General features: G+C 37.7%; 1 protein-coding gene across 2 annotated transcripts in view; it reads left to right on the top strand.

Annotated features, from left to right (window-relative positions):
* The window catches only part of FBXL21 (F-box and leucine-rich repeat protein 21), a 14,005-nt gene extending 1,386 nt beyond the window's left edge, over window positions 1-12,619 (top strand). Inside the window, exons 2-8 of one of the 2 annotated variants that reach the window (XM_009322698.1) lie at window positions 2,071-2,166; window positions 3,607-3,747; window positions 4,153-4,274; window positions 6,155-6,606; window positions 7,880-8,002; window positions 8,711-8,882; window positions 10,271-12,619. In XM_009322698.1, coding sequence (XP_009320973.1) covers window positions 6,232-6,606; window positions 7,880-8,002; window positions 8,711-8,882; window positions 10,271-10,914 — 1,314 coding nt within the window. In that variant the 5' untranslated portion in view covers window positions 2,071-2,166; window positions 3,607-3,747; window positions 4,153-4,274; window positions 6,155-6,231 and the 3' untranslated portion in view covers window positions 10,915-12,619. The remainder of the gene's footprint in view (window positions 1-2,070; window positions 2,167-3,606; window positions 3,748-4,152; window positions 4,275-6,154; window positions 6,607-7,879; window positions 8,003-8,710; window positions 8,883-10,270) is intronic. The other variant, XM_009322699.1, reaches the window with a different exon arrangement.
* Window positions 12,620-13,667: the final 1,048 nt, after the last annotated feature.

The raw sequence follows: 13,667 nt of genomic DNA, 5'->3' as shown, positions 1-13,667 counted from the left end.
CCTGGTGTTTAGAACTGAAAGGGGAATCTACAAATCGGAGGAAGCAGTTATTTCTTTGTGACTTGAATCTGTAATACATTGGGTTATAGTAATAAAACCCGTTTTTTTGCAACTGACATTGTAGCGTGGGAAGTAGTGAGCAGCTGCTAGCATAACTGAGCTGCTGCTGACCGCTTCTCAGAATGCCCCGCCGAGACCCCATGTCATGGGAGAGATTTTAACATCTTAATTTTAGCAGAAGTTTACAGTTCTGTTACCAGGATAAGCTGCAGAAACAGTTCTTTAACTTGAATTTTTCTGGATCCCTGTTGATTTTTGTGGATTTCAGTTTGTTTGAGTAGGATAACATGCAGCTGTGCAAAATACTCGATCACGGGACATTGAGGTCAAAGAGTTTATAGAGGGAAACAGCTGTATAGGGTAGTGCACCAACATCTGATACTTTGCTCTGCATGAATGAGGATATGAATAGATTTGATAAAAAGTTATCAAGGTGTTTCATTTCAATGACTGTGGTGGTGCTGTTTATTTTTGATAATAATTTGGGTAACTCTACTTTGGAGTAACAACTCACTGTTTTTTACGTAACGAGCTTGTATTTGATTGCACCTCTGATAACTAGTTATTTTTTATTACAAACATTTTTGCTTAGATGAGCTGACATGGTTTAAGCTGCTTTGGATGGTTCTTGCGGCCTTGGACACTTAAAGGAAGCATCATTAGACTGTACACCTGATTAATTTTTTTGTTGTTGTTAACAAGAACTTTCAGTAACTTTTTTATTTCTTTTTAAATGTAGTATCTAAAATTTTGCCACTTTATCTGCAATGTAAAAGTATAAACTTCCTTCTGCACTGAGGAATTCTAGGACAGGTCTGTGAAGGAGAAGCTCACTTCATCAAGAGGTAGTCTGTGGTTAGGAGGAAGTATTCAGCTGTTATAGGTAACCAGTTCGAATATTTGTGAAAGTCAGAAGCCTGCTGACTGTTGTAACTAGTCTTTATTGACTACATTAATAGAAATATATTTGACACACTTCTTACTATAAAAGGGTATTAGTGTCCTTTTCTTAATTTTCAGATGTTATTTTACTATTAACAATTGCTTTGCTTGCAGCCACACTAGGAAGTGTGGGAAGAATACTGAAATCCTGAGTTTAGAACAGATGGAAGGGTAGACCTTCCTTCCCGCCCCCCATCCCCACCCCCAATAAGGATATAAAGTTTATCGTGAGGAAGATTTCAGTTATTTGGTGTTTTTTTTATAAAAGCAAACTTAGTGATATTCTTGGCGGTAAAGCTTTGAATGATTATTTATGATGGAAGACACTGAAACACAAACTTACCTGTAATGTCGTATTAAAAGAAAATAGCGTGGAGGCAGGTAGGGGACTTTTAATCTAAGTCCCCGTGATGTGGTGGTTTGTGACACACCCGCCAGGCTGCACAGACTGCCATCTGCTTGCTGGGAGCTCATAAACAGGGAGGAGGCTGCGGGCTGGGTGGTTTGTTGTTGATGGACTGCAGCTCCCGTCTTGTTCCTTGCCATGTGACTGTACCCACGGCTGTACCAGGCTGGTGACTGAAGGCTGTTGCACATTTGGTGGTAGGAAGCTGTGCCACGTCTGTGTTTTGCTCATCTGTCACATAGTTCCCTAGGCCAATAGACAGCCTTGCCAATGAAGGGAAAAAGGCAGGAAAAACACATTTGTTTTTTTTCTGTTTTCCATGACTCTCACATTACATTAGTAGTTATAGACAGTGTTGTTTACCAAACTTCACTACTAATGGTAATGGCAATGCAAATATTGAATAACTTACTGTTTACATTTACATTCCCATCAGTTTTATGCTTAATCTGAAGTCACGTTTCTATCAATGACACAGTATTTGCAATGTGGGATAAGCTACCTTGTGTTAAGATGATGCCCTCAAGCTCCTTCACTAAAGCAAGAAAATGCATAAATGGGTATCGATGTATTTTCCTATAATTTTTGCATGAGATGTAATACAAGGTTTTTTTTTTTTTTTTTAAACTAATAAAGGTTTTTGTGGCATTTTATCTGGACAGGAAGGGAAAGCAGACAGATGCTTGTGAGTGCCCCATGGCTGCAGCTGCCTCAGTTCATTCATTTACTGCCTATTGTAACTTGGAAGCATTCTTTAGGTAAGAAAGCCACTTCAAAATATGTTGTGTGGTTCATAAACTTAATACAGTTCTGTGTTGAACCTTTAAATTCTGTGCTCTCAATTATAATGTTATTTATGTTATGTTTACGTGTGTCATTATAAACCTATCTTCTATGTGTTAGAAACTGACAGCACTTTTGCAAATGAATTTTATGTGCCATGCAGAGTTAGCAAAGGGACAGTGCTCACTTGACGGAAGAACACGTAATGCTCGTAGACTGTGTGCAATACAAGGCCACCATAAATTACAGACTTCTTCAGATGCCATCTATGAACAGAGTTACTAATGTATATCAACTTTCTAATTATAGACAAGCATAACTATGCAGCTCTTAAATTTGCTGATGTGGGAGCTGAGCAGCAACATTAATTGCACAGACTTCAGTACTTGAGTTTGATTTTGCTTAGGAGATAGGGGCAGCTTCTCTTGTATTCATAATTAACATGTGTACTACACTTGTATTAAACTCTACAACTATAAAGCTGATATTAACTGGGTAGTTTTTCAAAAGATGATGATATGACTTGGGAGAATCTAAAGCCTCATGTCTCCCATCTTTTAAAGAAAAATAAGAGTTCAGTGTTAGAAGGTTTCTAAAGATGTTACTACTAGTTGAACACGATACTTTGTAAACATCTTCAGTTTTTAAACCTCCTTTTTCATTTCAGACCTGTCATGATCTAGTAAGATGTGTGTTGTTGTTCCTATAGCTTTCCATTAAACCATCTTCAAATAATGTAAAATGGGTAACTGAATTTGGAGGGTTTGGGTATACTTTCTTAGAGTATACCCAAACAAAGATACTCTTCCATACTAAGATACAGGGTGGTTTTCTTGTATTTGTATATGAGTACATTTGTGCATCATCAGTATCTTTTTTTTCCAGATAGAGCTTAATTAGCCAAAACAGTTTGTTTACTGTAAAGATTATCACAATACAGTAAGCATACTTTTGGAGTAAAAGTGAGTAACGTTTAAAGCCAAGAGTCCTTAAATTTTAAAATATTAGAAGTCATATCTTTAAGTATAACTGTTTTGATCCATGTGTTTTTGGTATACAGTAAGCTGAAAAAATTTAACATTTCTTATCCAAGTTTGTAATTTCTTTAAGTAATATTCAGGAATCCAGAGGTGTATCCGTGTTGCGTAAGAGGTACTGATGTGACTGAAATTGTAGATAATGCAAGAACTAGATTTGTGCCAACAGTTACACCTTCCCATTAGTTAAGCGATAGTTTTAGATAACACTTGGTAAAACTAATTTACTTGTCACATTCTGTTGTTCTACTTCCATGTCTGCCCTGCTGTGCAGAGTGTACTATTCATCTCAGTCTTTGTTCCAAAACTGAGTTTAGTCCCTCCAGAGGGTCTCCCAGACGTTGCAGAACAGTTTTTCTTTGGTTGGTGGCTTCACAGGTCAGTTCATCTTCTGGGACCAGTCCCTGCCTTCTGGTTAAGGAATCCATGCACACATACAGGATGACTCAACAGTGGGATGGATGTTCAGATATCAGAAGGGTGCTGGTAACTTGACAGGAACTTCCACATTCTTTGGAGGTATGTGTGCATGTAAACCTGTCATTGAATACTACCTGGATTATATCACATGAAACTATAATTTAGTTAACTTGTGTTTTAAAATACATACTCTTCATAGTTTAGGTATTCAGAACGAAAGAAGCATTCGCATTTTCACAGTAAATATTAGGGCTTCGTGTCTGATAAAAACTTTGTGATATATAGCCAGTGGAGCCTTTTTCTGGCTTTGCATTCCACAGTGAGTAATATAATGTAATTTTGTTAGATTTAAAGTACTGCAATGTAGAATACTAAAAACAGAAATTCTAGAGTTACCAGTTTTAAAGGGATGTAGCAACAAGAACAAGTTATGGCCGCATTCCAGTGAGAGCGTAGAGACTATGTACGCCATGCATACCTTGTCCCATCTCTTCATACGTCTAGACTGGATATGCTGCATCTGGTCTATACCCTGGCCTGTGGTTTAGGGGAATGGTGTCCTTTCTGGTAGTTCTCAGATGCCGAAACTTCTTTGTGGGAGCCAAAACAACACCCATGAAGCTCACGTAAGTTTCAAATAAGAAAGTGAAAATTTCTATTTTTTTCAGAAACTCACATTTTACCAAGATGTTGCAGATTTGCATGAGAATAGCAAAAGCATAGAGAAGCTTCTCAGACAACAGCATTTGTTTAATTTCATTTCTTTCTTCTGGACTTTAGTTTTAGGAAACAGCTAAATTTGTAATCCCTCCCAAGGATGGAGGAGGGGAAAAAAAAAGTGCAAGTGTTTGACTCAGGCTGAATTTAGCAAGGCTATGAGCAACTGGAAGAGAGAGTTATTTAATGGTTAATTACTACATCCACACATAATGCTTTGGAATGCCCATTCATTGTGTGACTTAAAGCACTCAAAAGTTAAAACATGGTTGTGTAGATGATAATTTGATAAAATGGTCTAATAGCAAAATGTTTATTCATGCTGAGCTTGCATCTTCGTTACATTAGTAACACTAATGTATTGTTTAGAAATACTGCTTTGTTTTGGAGCGTATTGTTCTTCATTCTCTTTGACTTACTGCCTTTGGTTGGTAATGCAAGGCATGCGTCTATTCAGGGAAGAAAAACTTCTGTTATTAAATACAATTTAAAGAGTGTTACTAGCTTATCCTTCTGTATATCACCTACCACTGTCATAAATGGAACTTTAAAGAGACTAAGTGAAGGTTTCTGGAAACATTCCAGGTCAGGTTGGACGGGGCTCTGAGCAACCTGATCTAGTTGAAGATGTCCCTGCCCACAGCAGGGGCGGTTGGACTAGATGACCTTTAGAGGTCCCTTCCAACCCAAACTATTCTATGATTCTATGACTTCTGAAGACTGCTAGAATAAATTCCTTGGTGGTTGAGATGATTTGTCTGGAGAACAAACAGTAGTGAAGCTGGTCATAAAACCAGCTCTCGATTAATTGGCTAGGTTGTTCTTTCCCACTTCTCAAAGAATGCACATGCTTTCTTTCCATAAAAATGGAGTTGCGCTTGCGTGTCAGACACGTCATCAGCCATACACATCAGGTTATCATAGAATTGTTTAGGTTGGAAAAGACCTTTAAGGTCGTCAAGTCCAACCGGGCTTTATAAGGTGGGGAAAATGCCAGATAAGTTTTTGATAGGATAGTCTGTATTTTGGCAGCTGTTTCTGGATTTTGTTCTGCTTCAGCATGTGAAAGCAGAGCTTTTCGTTATGCTGCTCTTTCTGATCTCTGGCTCATGTGGCAAACGTTCCTCAGTGAAGCAGATTCATGCAGTTTGCTGTATTCCAGGATCACTGTCCTTTTCTCCTGCTGAGAAATGGCATGTGAACCTCACTTACTTTGCCCTGTTTTGATAACTGGCCTCTGAAGTTTTTTGGTGTTAGTTGTACAAACATTTTTTCCTCTGCCTGGCATGATTTAAAAAAACAAAACAACCAACAAAGCAAAGCAGTGGGGGAGGTGGGCAAAACTTTTCAATATGACTCTTCTGAACACATCTGTTCCAAGTTCATCAGTGTTTAAAAAAGAGAGTTTATGAATTGGGTTCTGTAGTTGATAAAATTTTTCTAGAAATTGTGAGTAGATTCTGTAGTTTGCTGAGTTTAAACTTAAACGTACACAATTTGCTACTGTTAAACTAAACTGCTGTTATAAAGTGCTTTATATGCTATGAAGTATTAACACATGAAACGACACTTGGTAAATTAACAAACCCAAGTTCTCCAGATTCAAATCAAGTTGTACGCAATAAAAGGTATTGAGAAAGAAGGTCCTTGCTAATGTCTGTGCACTGGATATTTACATATGGACATACCTTTTTTCATAGTAACATACTAGATTTACATTTTACTAACTTGTTAATCTCTTACTGTGTTTTCACTGCCTTCTCTCCCCTAATCTTCTGTATTTTTCTAGAGACCTACTGTACGTGAGACCTTTCAGGAAACTGTGCAGTTTGAATACATCGGATCGTTCTGGTACCTGAAACTTTCATGATGAAGAGAGCTAGGCAGAAAGTTGTGGTTGAAAATGAAGCTCCTCAAACATCACAGAAAAGCAAAAAACAGAAAACTTGTTTATATGGCTCACTATTTGGTGAATCTGACTCGTACGCCTCAATGGACTGGGGAAGCCTTCCACACCCCGTTATTCTGCGTATTTTTCAGTTTCTACCTTTAGTAGATCGAGCCAGGGCATCTTCTGTTTGTCGAAGGTGGAATGAAATTTTTCACATCCCAGATCTCTGGAGGAGATTTGAATTTGAACTTAGCCAGCCAGCTACTTCTTACTTAAAGTCTACACATCCTGATCTCATTCAGCAGATTATCAAGAGGCATGCTGATCATCTGCAGTACGTCAGCTTCAAGGTAAGTCTTGGATGAATGGAGGCTTGTTTTGTCACGTTACTGTGCATAACGTATGCAGCTTCTCTACGTCGGTCGGCTCAAGTGTTGTACCTGGGAAGTCTTATATTTAAAAATGCAACTCTTGCAGCAACTTATTTCCACACGTGCATGCTGTCTCCTTCCAATTTCTACGCTCTAATCTCTACAAAGTAAAGAAAGAGCTAACGTTGTGCAATACGGTGCTGAAGATTGAATGATATGTTTTCAAAATATGCAGAACACGTAGTTTCCGTGAATCGGTGTTAGTGGCAGTCTGAGTACTCAGCAGATTATTGTGCGTAACAGTAAACTTGATTTAAGTGAAGGCTATGTTTGTAGTCTCAGGATTGCATAAATGTGGGCTTGTTTCATTTGAATACTTAACACAGTTTACTCTGTTTATCTGAGAAGGTCATAGTTGGAATTACAGGTGCTTTGTTCACTTTTGGCAGACGCTCCTCCTTAGAGGATGTCATAGTTCTAAGCTGTGAAGGAAAAGCAGAAGAAAGGATTGATATTAAAGCTAGGATGAAAATCAGAAGCTTCTTTTTCTCAGCACATTTGGAGATACTGTGATTTGCTTGCACAGCAGTTCATGGATAATCAGTTATTAAATACCTGTAACTTCTGCACTTCGTGTAACAGATTATCATGAATTGGCATTATAATGTCTTAAAGCAACTTTTATGCTTTTTCAGCTACTCTTTTGTCATCTCAGCTCCTACAGAGGAGGAAAGTGATATGAAATAGTGATTTGTCCCAAGTTAGTTATCAGGCTTATAGATGAATTGAGAATCAGTTCATTATTCAAGATGCAAAGGTGTTGTCCCTGCAGGTAAAATGGATTTCTTTGCTGGAGTATATCTAGGCTTTATCAAGTCTTTTTTCTACTCTGAGTTTAGAATTGGCATTTAAAAAAAAGGTGCATACATACTACTGTCTATCTAACACCAATACTAATTACAGTTGTTTAGGAAGGCGTGAGGTTATCTGAAGACGAGCCTTAGGTTTAAGTTCTCTGTTCATACTGGAAATGCCCAGCGGTCATACTCAGGAAAATTTTCTAATAGTAACTTCCCTGAACTCTTATTTTGTCTTGAAATTTCTAATTAGTGTTGCGTTTTGTCCTTGTGGTAAATCCAGTCTGGTGCAGTACAGCAAAGTGGATGTGGACCTTGCGGCCTTGGGTATCCATGGTGCTGTTTTCTAAATAATGATGAAGAATGGCTTCATGATTTTTAAATTGCTTTTATAGGTTGATAGCAGTACTGAGTCAGCAGAAGCAGCCTGTGACATCCTTTCTCAGTTGGTGAACTGTTCTATCAAGACACTGGGTTTGATTTCTACAGCAAAACCAAGCTTCATGAATGTCTCTAAGGTAATGTTCTACAAACTGTAACTGGAGTGACTTAACTCTTAAACCACTTTAGCTTTCTTACTGTGTTGTTACTCAGTTGATGGTAATTTTTATGAAACAATCTGTATTTATTGATGTATCTTCTTTAATTTGTGGCATCCATTAGTATTAGGAAAATAGTTAAATGTTGATTCCATTCATTAAATTTAGTAGTGTTGATACTTTGTAGTGTAGAGATGGGGAATCATTTAGAAGGCTTGAGTTTCCTCATTTCTAGATTAAAAGATGCAATGATCACATGCTGCAACATATTGTTAAAATATTGGGGAGATGTTTTTTCTTCAACTCTGTAGGTCACAGCAGAGCTACTTTCTGGAAAGTAAAATAAATGCCATTTCCTTTTTTCTGCATATAAATTCTAGATACTTCAGGCTCATCACTATGTCCACTTATCCCTGTTTTATTACAGTGAAAAGATAAGTTGGAGTGGATGAGTTAACTACTGAGTTTAAAGTTGACCTTTGTCACATGCAGCAGCATATTTTTAAACGAAGATTTCCTATGTTCACGTTCAAATAAGCCTATCTTTGTTACACAAGAAAGGGGATGCCTAAGAAGTGATTATTTTTGTATTTTCTGTGTGTGCAAAACCTGAGATTTAGATGCTGAAGTTCTGCCTATCTTTTCATAAGACTTTTTTTTTTCCCCTTCTTCAATTTCTCCAAATAGGCTCATTTTGCTTCAGCACTGACAGTAGTTTTTGTAAACTCCAAGTCATTATCATCAATCAAGATGGATGACACACCACTTGATGATCCTTCCCTGAAGGTTCTTGTTGCTAACAATAGTGATACTCTGAAACTGCTAAAAATGAGCAGCTGTCCTCATGTATCACCTGCTGGTGAGTAGTGAATATATATGAAAAATGTAGTAGTAAAGTATCATAAAACAATAGTCAAGACTTAGTTTGAAACAAGTTATCATAAAACTTCTAGTGCTCTTCTGAGTCTCTTAGCAGAGGCCTTTTATTGACCTAGTCTTGGCTTTGGACAGTTGGAAGGTGAAGAAGAATAATGTCTTTGTGTTACTGAATGAGTTGGATTAATGAAGTTGGAGGTGCTCCTCGCTTGACTGCATCTTCTAGAATCCTGGGGATTTTTTTTACATCTTCTCAGCTTCTTCAGTACTTCTGATGATAGGCCTTGAGGAGGAAGAGCCTCCAAAATTAGTGCAAGCCTTTAACACATGTTCCAAGGACTTGATGTTCATTGCCCGTTCTGTGTAAGGGTAACCAAATGTGTGCTGCTTAATGTGTGCAACTCAGTAAACTTAACTAACTGGTGTTCTGTGGGAACACACGTGCAAAATCCCCGACCCATGAAACAACTACTGGTTGGTGGGATAACGGAGATGAAAGCAGTTGTCAACAACTGTTTTGCAAGGTGCTGTGAGTTTAACTTACTGAGCAAAAGCGTTAATACTTCGAAGTTGCATTTAAAAAAAAAAACACACGGAGTGCATACAAATTTCAAAAACTAGTAGTGTTAAGACTGAGAGTCTTTCACTTTCTGTAGTGCCCTCTTGTGTCCAGATCTGGTAGTATGAACTTGCTCATTTTAGCATTAGTTGGTGAAGGGCTCACTCCCTTCAAAATACAGGCTTGCAAGAAAGTTCAGAGGGCTTTTGGGTCCCTTCTCACTTACCTTTCTCCTGAAGCCCTGGTGCTAGGGAAGGGGAATCCTGGTCTGGTCTCTTTCCTATATTCTTATCCAGAGTCTACAAAAGGTGATTTAATCTGTGTATTTTGTATTCCAACAGATTAAGAACAGTTATGTTGTTTATGTCTTAATTGAGGGAAGGGTCTGTTTTAGCATAGCTCTTAAACTAGGCTGCTGGTGGTTGTTTAAATAGAATGCTCAGATGAATGCTGAAGGAAGGAGTATTAGGGAAGGGAACAGTGGCAACTTCAGCTGGATCTTACCTGATTTCAGTTGCCTCCTCAAAGCTGAGGAAATTCTGCACAGGGAAGGACAAAGAGAAAGAAAGATATGCAGATCGAAGATGAATGTGACTAGTTAGGCTTGCTTCTTTTTCTGATAAGTGTTTATGGCCAAAACCCCATAAAAGGATGTGGATATCTAGAACTTGATCATATTTCATGGTTTTTGGATATAGGCATGGATACTCAAGCCGATAGAATTAGTACTTGCTTGAGCTTTACAGCAAACAACTGTGCTTATATTCACTTTTCATTTTACAGAGTAATTTTTTTGGTGTTTTGTTCCTCAGGAATTCTTTGTGTTGCTGACCAGTGTCATGGACTTAAGGAGCTGGCTTTGAACTACTACATATTAAGTGATGAACTGCTGCTGGCTCTTTCAAGTGAAAAACATGTTGATCTTGAACACCTTCGCATAGACGTTGTGAGTGAAAATCCCGGACAAGTTGAATTTCACACTATTAAAAAGCAAAGCTGGGATGCTCTTGTTAAACACTCCCCCAAAGTCAACATTGTGATGTATTTCTTCTTATATGAAGAAGAATTTGATACTTTCTTCAGAGAGGAAATCCCTGTTACACACCTTTACTTTGGTCGTGCAGTAAGCAAAGCAATGTTAGGTCGTATCGGCATGAATTGCCCAAGGTTAATTGAGTTGGTTGTGTGTGCTAATGGACTTCAACCGTTGGATGACGAACTTATTCGGATCGCAGAGCGCTGTAAGAACTTAACAGCAATGGGACTTGGTGAATGTGAAGTAACTTGCAGAGGTTTTATTGAATTTGTAAAGATGTGTGGAGGCAGGCTTACCCAGCTTTCTATAATGGAGGAGGTACTGATTCCAGATAATGATTATAGCTTAGATCGACTTCATTTAGAAGTCTCCAAACACCTTGGAAGAATGTGGTTTCCTGATATGATGCCAACGTGGTAAATTCTCTACATTTGTGGATAAAATGGTAGAATCAAGGTGTTGCTTTCTATGCAAATAAAGAATTTAAAAATGAAATCTGAAAACTTCGTTTCCAGATTTGAGTTTTTCTACCTTGAGAACCTCTAGTATAACAGCAGAACATTCTAGAATGTTAATGGCATATTGAAATAGAAAATAGATTGTGTACTTAACACTTCTGAAAGTATGTCTGTGGTTTACAGGTGCTTCAAACTTCAGTGAACTTGGGCTTCTCTGAGCTTCAGTTTAAATGTTCCATTCACATTAAAGATTCTTTTTTTCATGTCTGTGTTTACTCTTTCCGATGTAGTGAGAAGAGGACTAGAGAACCTCTTTTCCTTTAGCAAATCTAACTTTATAGGAAGCTAGATACAACTTGGAGTTCCAGAAAACCGTATTCTTTGTTGTGATGTTTTATGCAGCTATTTTTCAAAATATTAATGTTATAAAAGCTAGTACATTAATATACTTACGCTAGCCCAGGTTACTGAAATATAATCTAGCTTAAACTCATGCCACTATATTAAAGTGTTCTGGTAAGTGAGCTTATGCTTACAAAAAGCATTGCAGTTTAAATTGCACTTTAAATAGTTTTGTCAGATTAGCTAAACTGTATAGACTGCATTGTACAGTATGTTGTTTTTCTGTCTTATGCATTAAATGGATGGGAAAAAGACCTTGTTAAAATTAATGAGTTTAGAAGTTTGGTTCTATATTGATTGCTTGGGTGAATGACAAAGTACTTTGGAAACTGCCAAAGTATAAGGAATGGCTTCTGGGTTTGAGAGAGTTAAAGTCTTTGATTACAGAGATTTGATGTCTGAATGCTGTTCCATGCTTTCATTATTAAGAGGTAAGAAGGATCTCTTAAATGTGGCTAGTGAGAAGGAAGGATCAGATGGAATACAGTTGTCTTCAATCACTTTCTGTCTGGAAGCAAGGGTTTAGAGCACTTTAAAAAAAAAAAAAAAAGATTATTTGCCAGTTAGAGGCCAAAATGGCCTATAGTAATCTTGCCTGTATCTGGCAGAGCTGTGCTGTAAGCCCCTATTTCTAGAGTAAGGATTTCTGGAGGTGATCCTGAAACTTTTAATTCAGGATTGTTTAATACTTGTTGCTATTAATTGGCTTTTGAGGAAGAAGGTTTCATTTTATTTCTTTGTTTTCTTTAAAGGGGAAAGGAATGGTGAGTTGATGTGAATTAGAATATGTATTTTTGTGTTGACATTTTGCAGACTGTAAACTGAAATGCATTGTATACAAATTTTGCTGTAATTATTTTCATGCTGTAGTTGTTGTCTTCCTATTTTTAATGAGAAGTCTACATTTGATTTGCCACATCAGATAAAATGTCAGTTTCTTCCACACTTACACTTCTTCACTGCAAAAATAACAGCTAAAGGCTTAAACCGCCATTGTCTTGGACAGACTTGTTTCCAGTTGCAAGCTAAAGGATTTAAGATAACATATAATGCCTGTCTGAATCAGTAATGCATTATTGCCTCTTGCACAGTTAAGGAGCATCTGACTGGTTGCTAGCACCTGTTACCCAAGCACTTGCTTCCATAATCAAGGGGCTTATAATTGTCTTTTAAACAAAAGACTGAAATATTTCTGAACAGTATTTGGTTTAAGATGTGTGGTTTGCTTTAAATGTAAGCATAATAAAGTGATCTAATATGTGCACTGCTATTAGACTCTTATCTATCTGTTGCACTGCATCCTCCTGTTAGGCAGGGTTCTGTCCTGTTAGAAACTGTATACTTGACAAACCTGGGGAGAGGCCGTAGAAGCGTTTAACTCTTGGATTATAGCGAATTAGTCCTTGTCATCTCATGTTCATGCCTCAAACTTGAGGATTTTTGACATGCTGAAACTGTAAAATGGATTGTGGACAAATCTTGTAGATGGTTGGTAGAGTTCTAAAGTCCTTCATGTCTCTGTAGCCAACATAACGGCATTAATGAAGTATCAAACACTAGTGGCTATATACAGAACTATAGTTCAGGAGGAAACTGTGAAAAGGCTTCTTTGAGTATCGTCCCTTTCTCTGTCCCTCTTACTAAAGCAGCTTTTCTGTGAAGCCGCGAAGGTTAGCTTGCTCCAGCTCCAAGTTTCTAGAAAAATGGGCCTGCATTTATTAATGTTGTGAACTCTGATGATTTTTTTTGTGCATTTGCTGTGCTAACTAATCTTAACAAGCAAGACCAATTGATACTTGAGTTTATAAACCAATGCCAACAAAATTGATAACGTTAGTCTCAATGTGAAATATTGATTCTTCACTGGTAGTGTGGGAAGCTAATTTTAATTGAAAGGTAACTTCTCACATGTTAATGTTGAATTTTATAGTTGTAGTGTTAGATTTGTTTAGTGTCATGTGTTGGTGCTAAGGTATATGCATTGTGCTTTGAGGAGTGTCAAAACACTGCCCTGTGTAAAGCAACATTAGTTCTTCTTTTCCTTCTTTAGTAGGTGATCCCGAAAGACTGCAGTGGAGGTATTGCACTTGGCAAGAGCCTGCAGATAGCTGCCTGCTGCCTTTACTTCCTACTCCCCCAAGAGCAGCCTGTACTTCAGAGCTCTGCCTTGTACTAGCTAAGGCAAGTTTTGCCTATTTTATTGGCTTTTCCTAGTTTTGCTGCCCTGCAAAGGCTTTCTTAAAACCCCATCTCTAAAGTGTATAATGCAGTGATTCAGTTTGTTAGAGTAACTAAAACCCTCAAAATGAAGTA

The sequence above is a fragment of the Pygoscelis adeliae genome, unplaced genomic scaffold (genome assembly GCF_000699105.1).
Source record: "Pygoscelis adeliae isolate BGI_AS28 unplaced genomic scaffold, ASM69910v1 Scaffold34, whole genome shotgun sequence".
Lineage (NCBI taxonomy): Eukaryota > Metazoa > Chordata > Aves > Sphenisciformes > Spheniscidae > Pygoscelis > Pygoscelis adeliae.
Note: the sequence above shows the minus strand (reverse complement) of the source record. Positions and strands in the feature narration are given on the sequence as shown.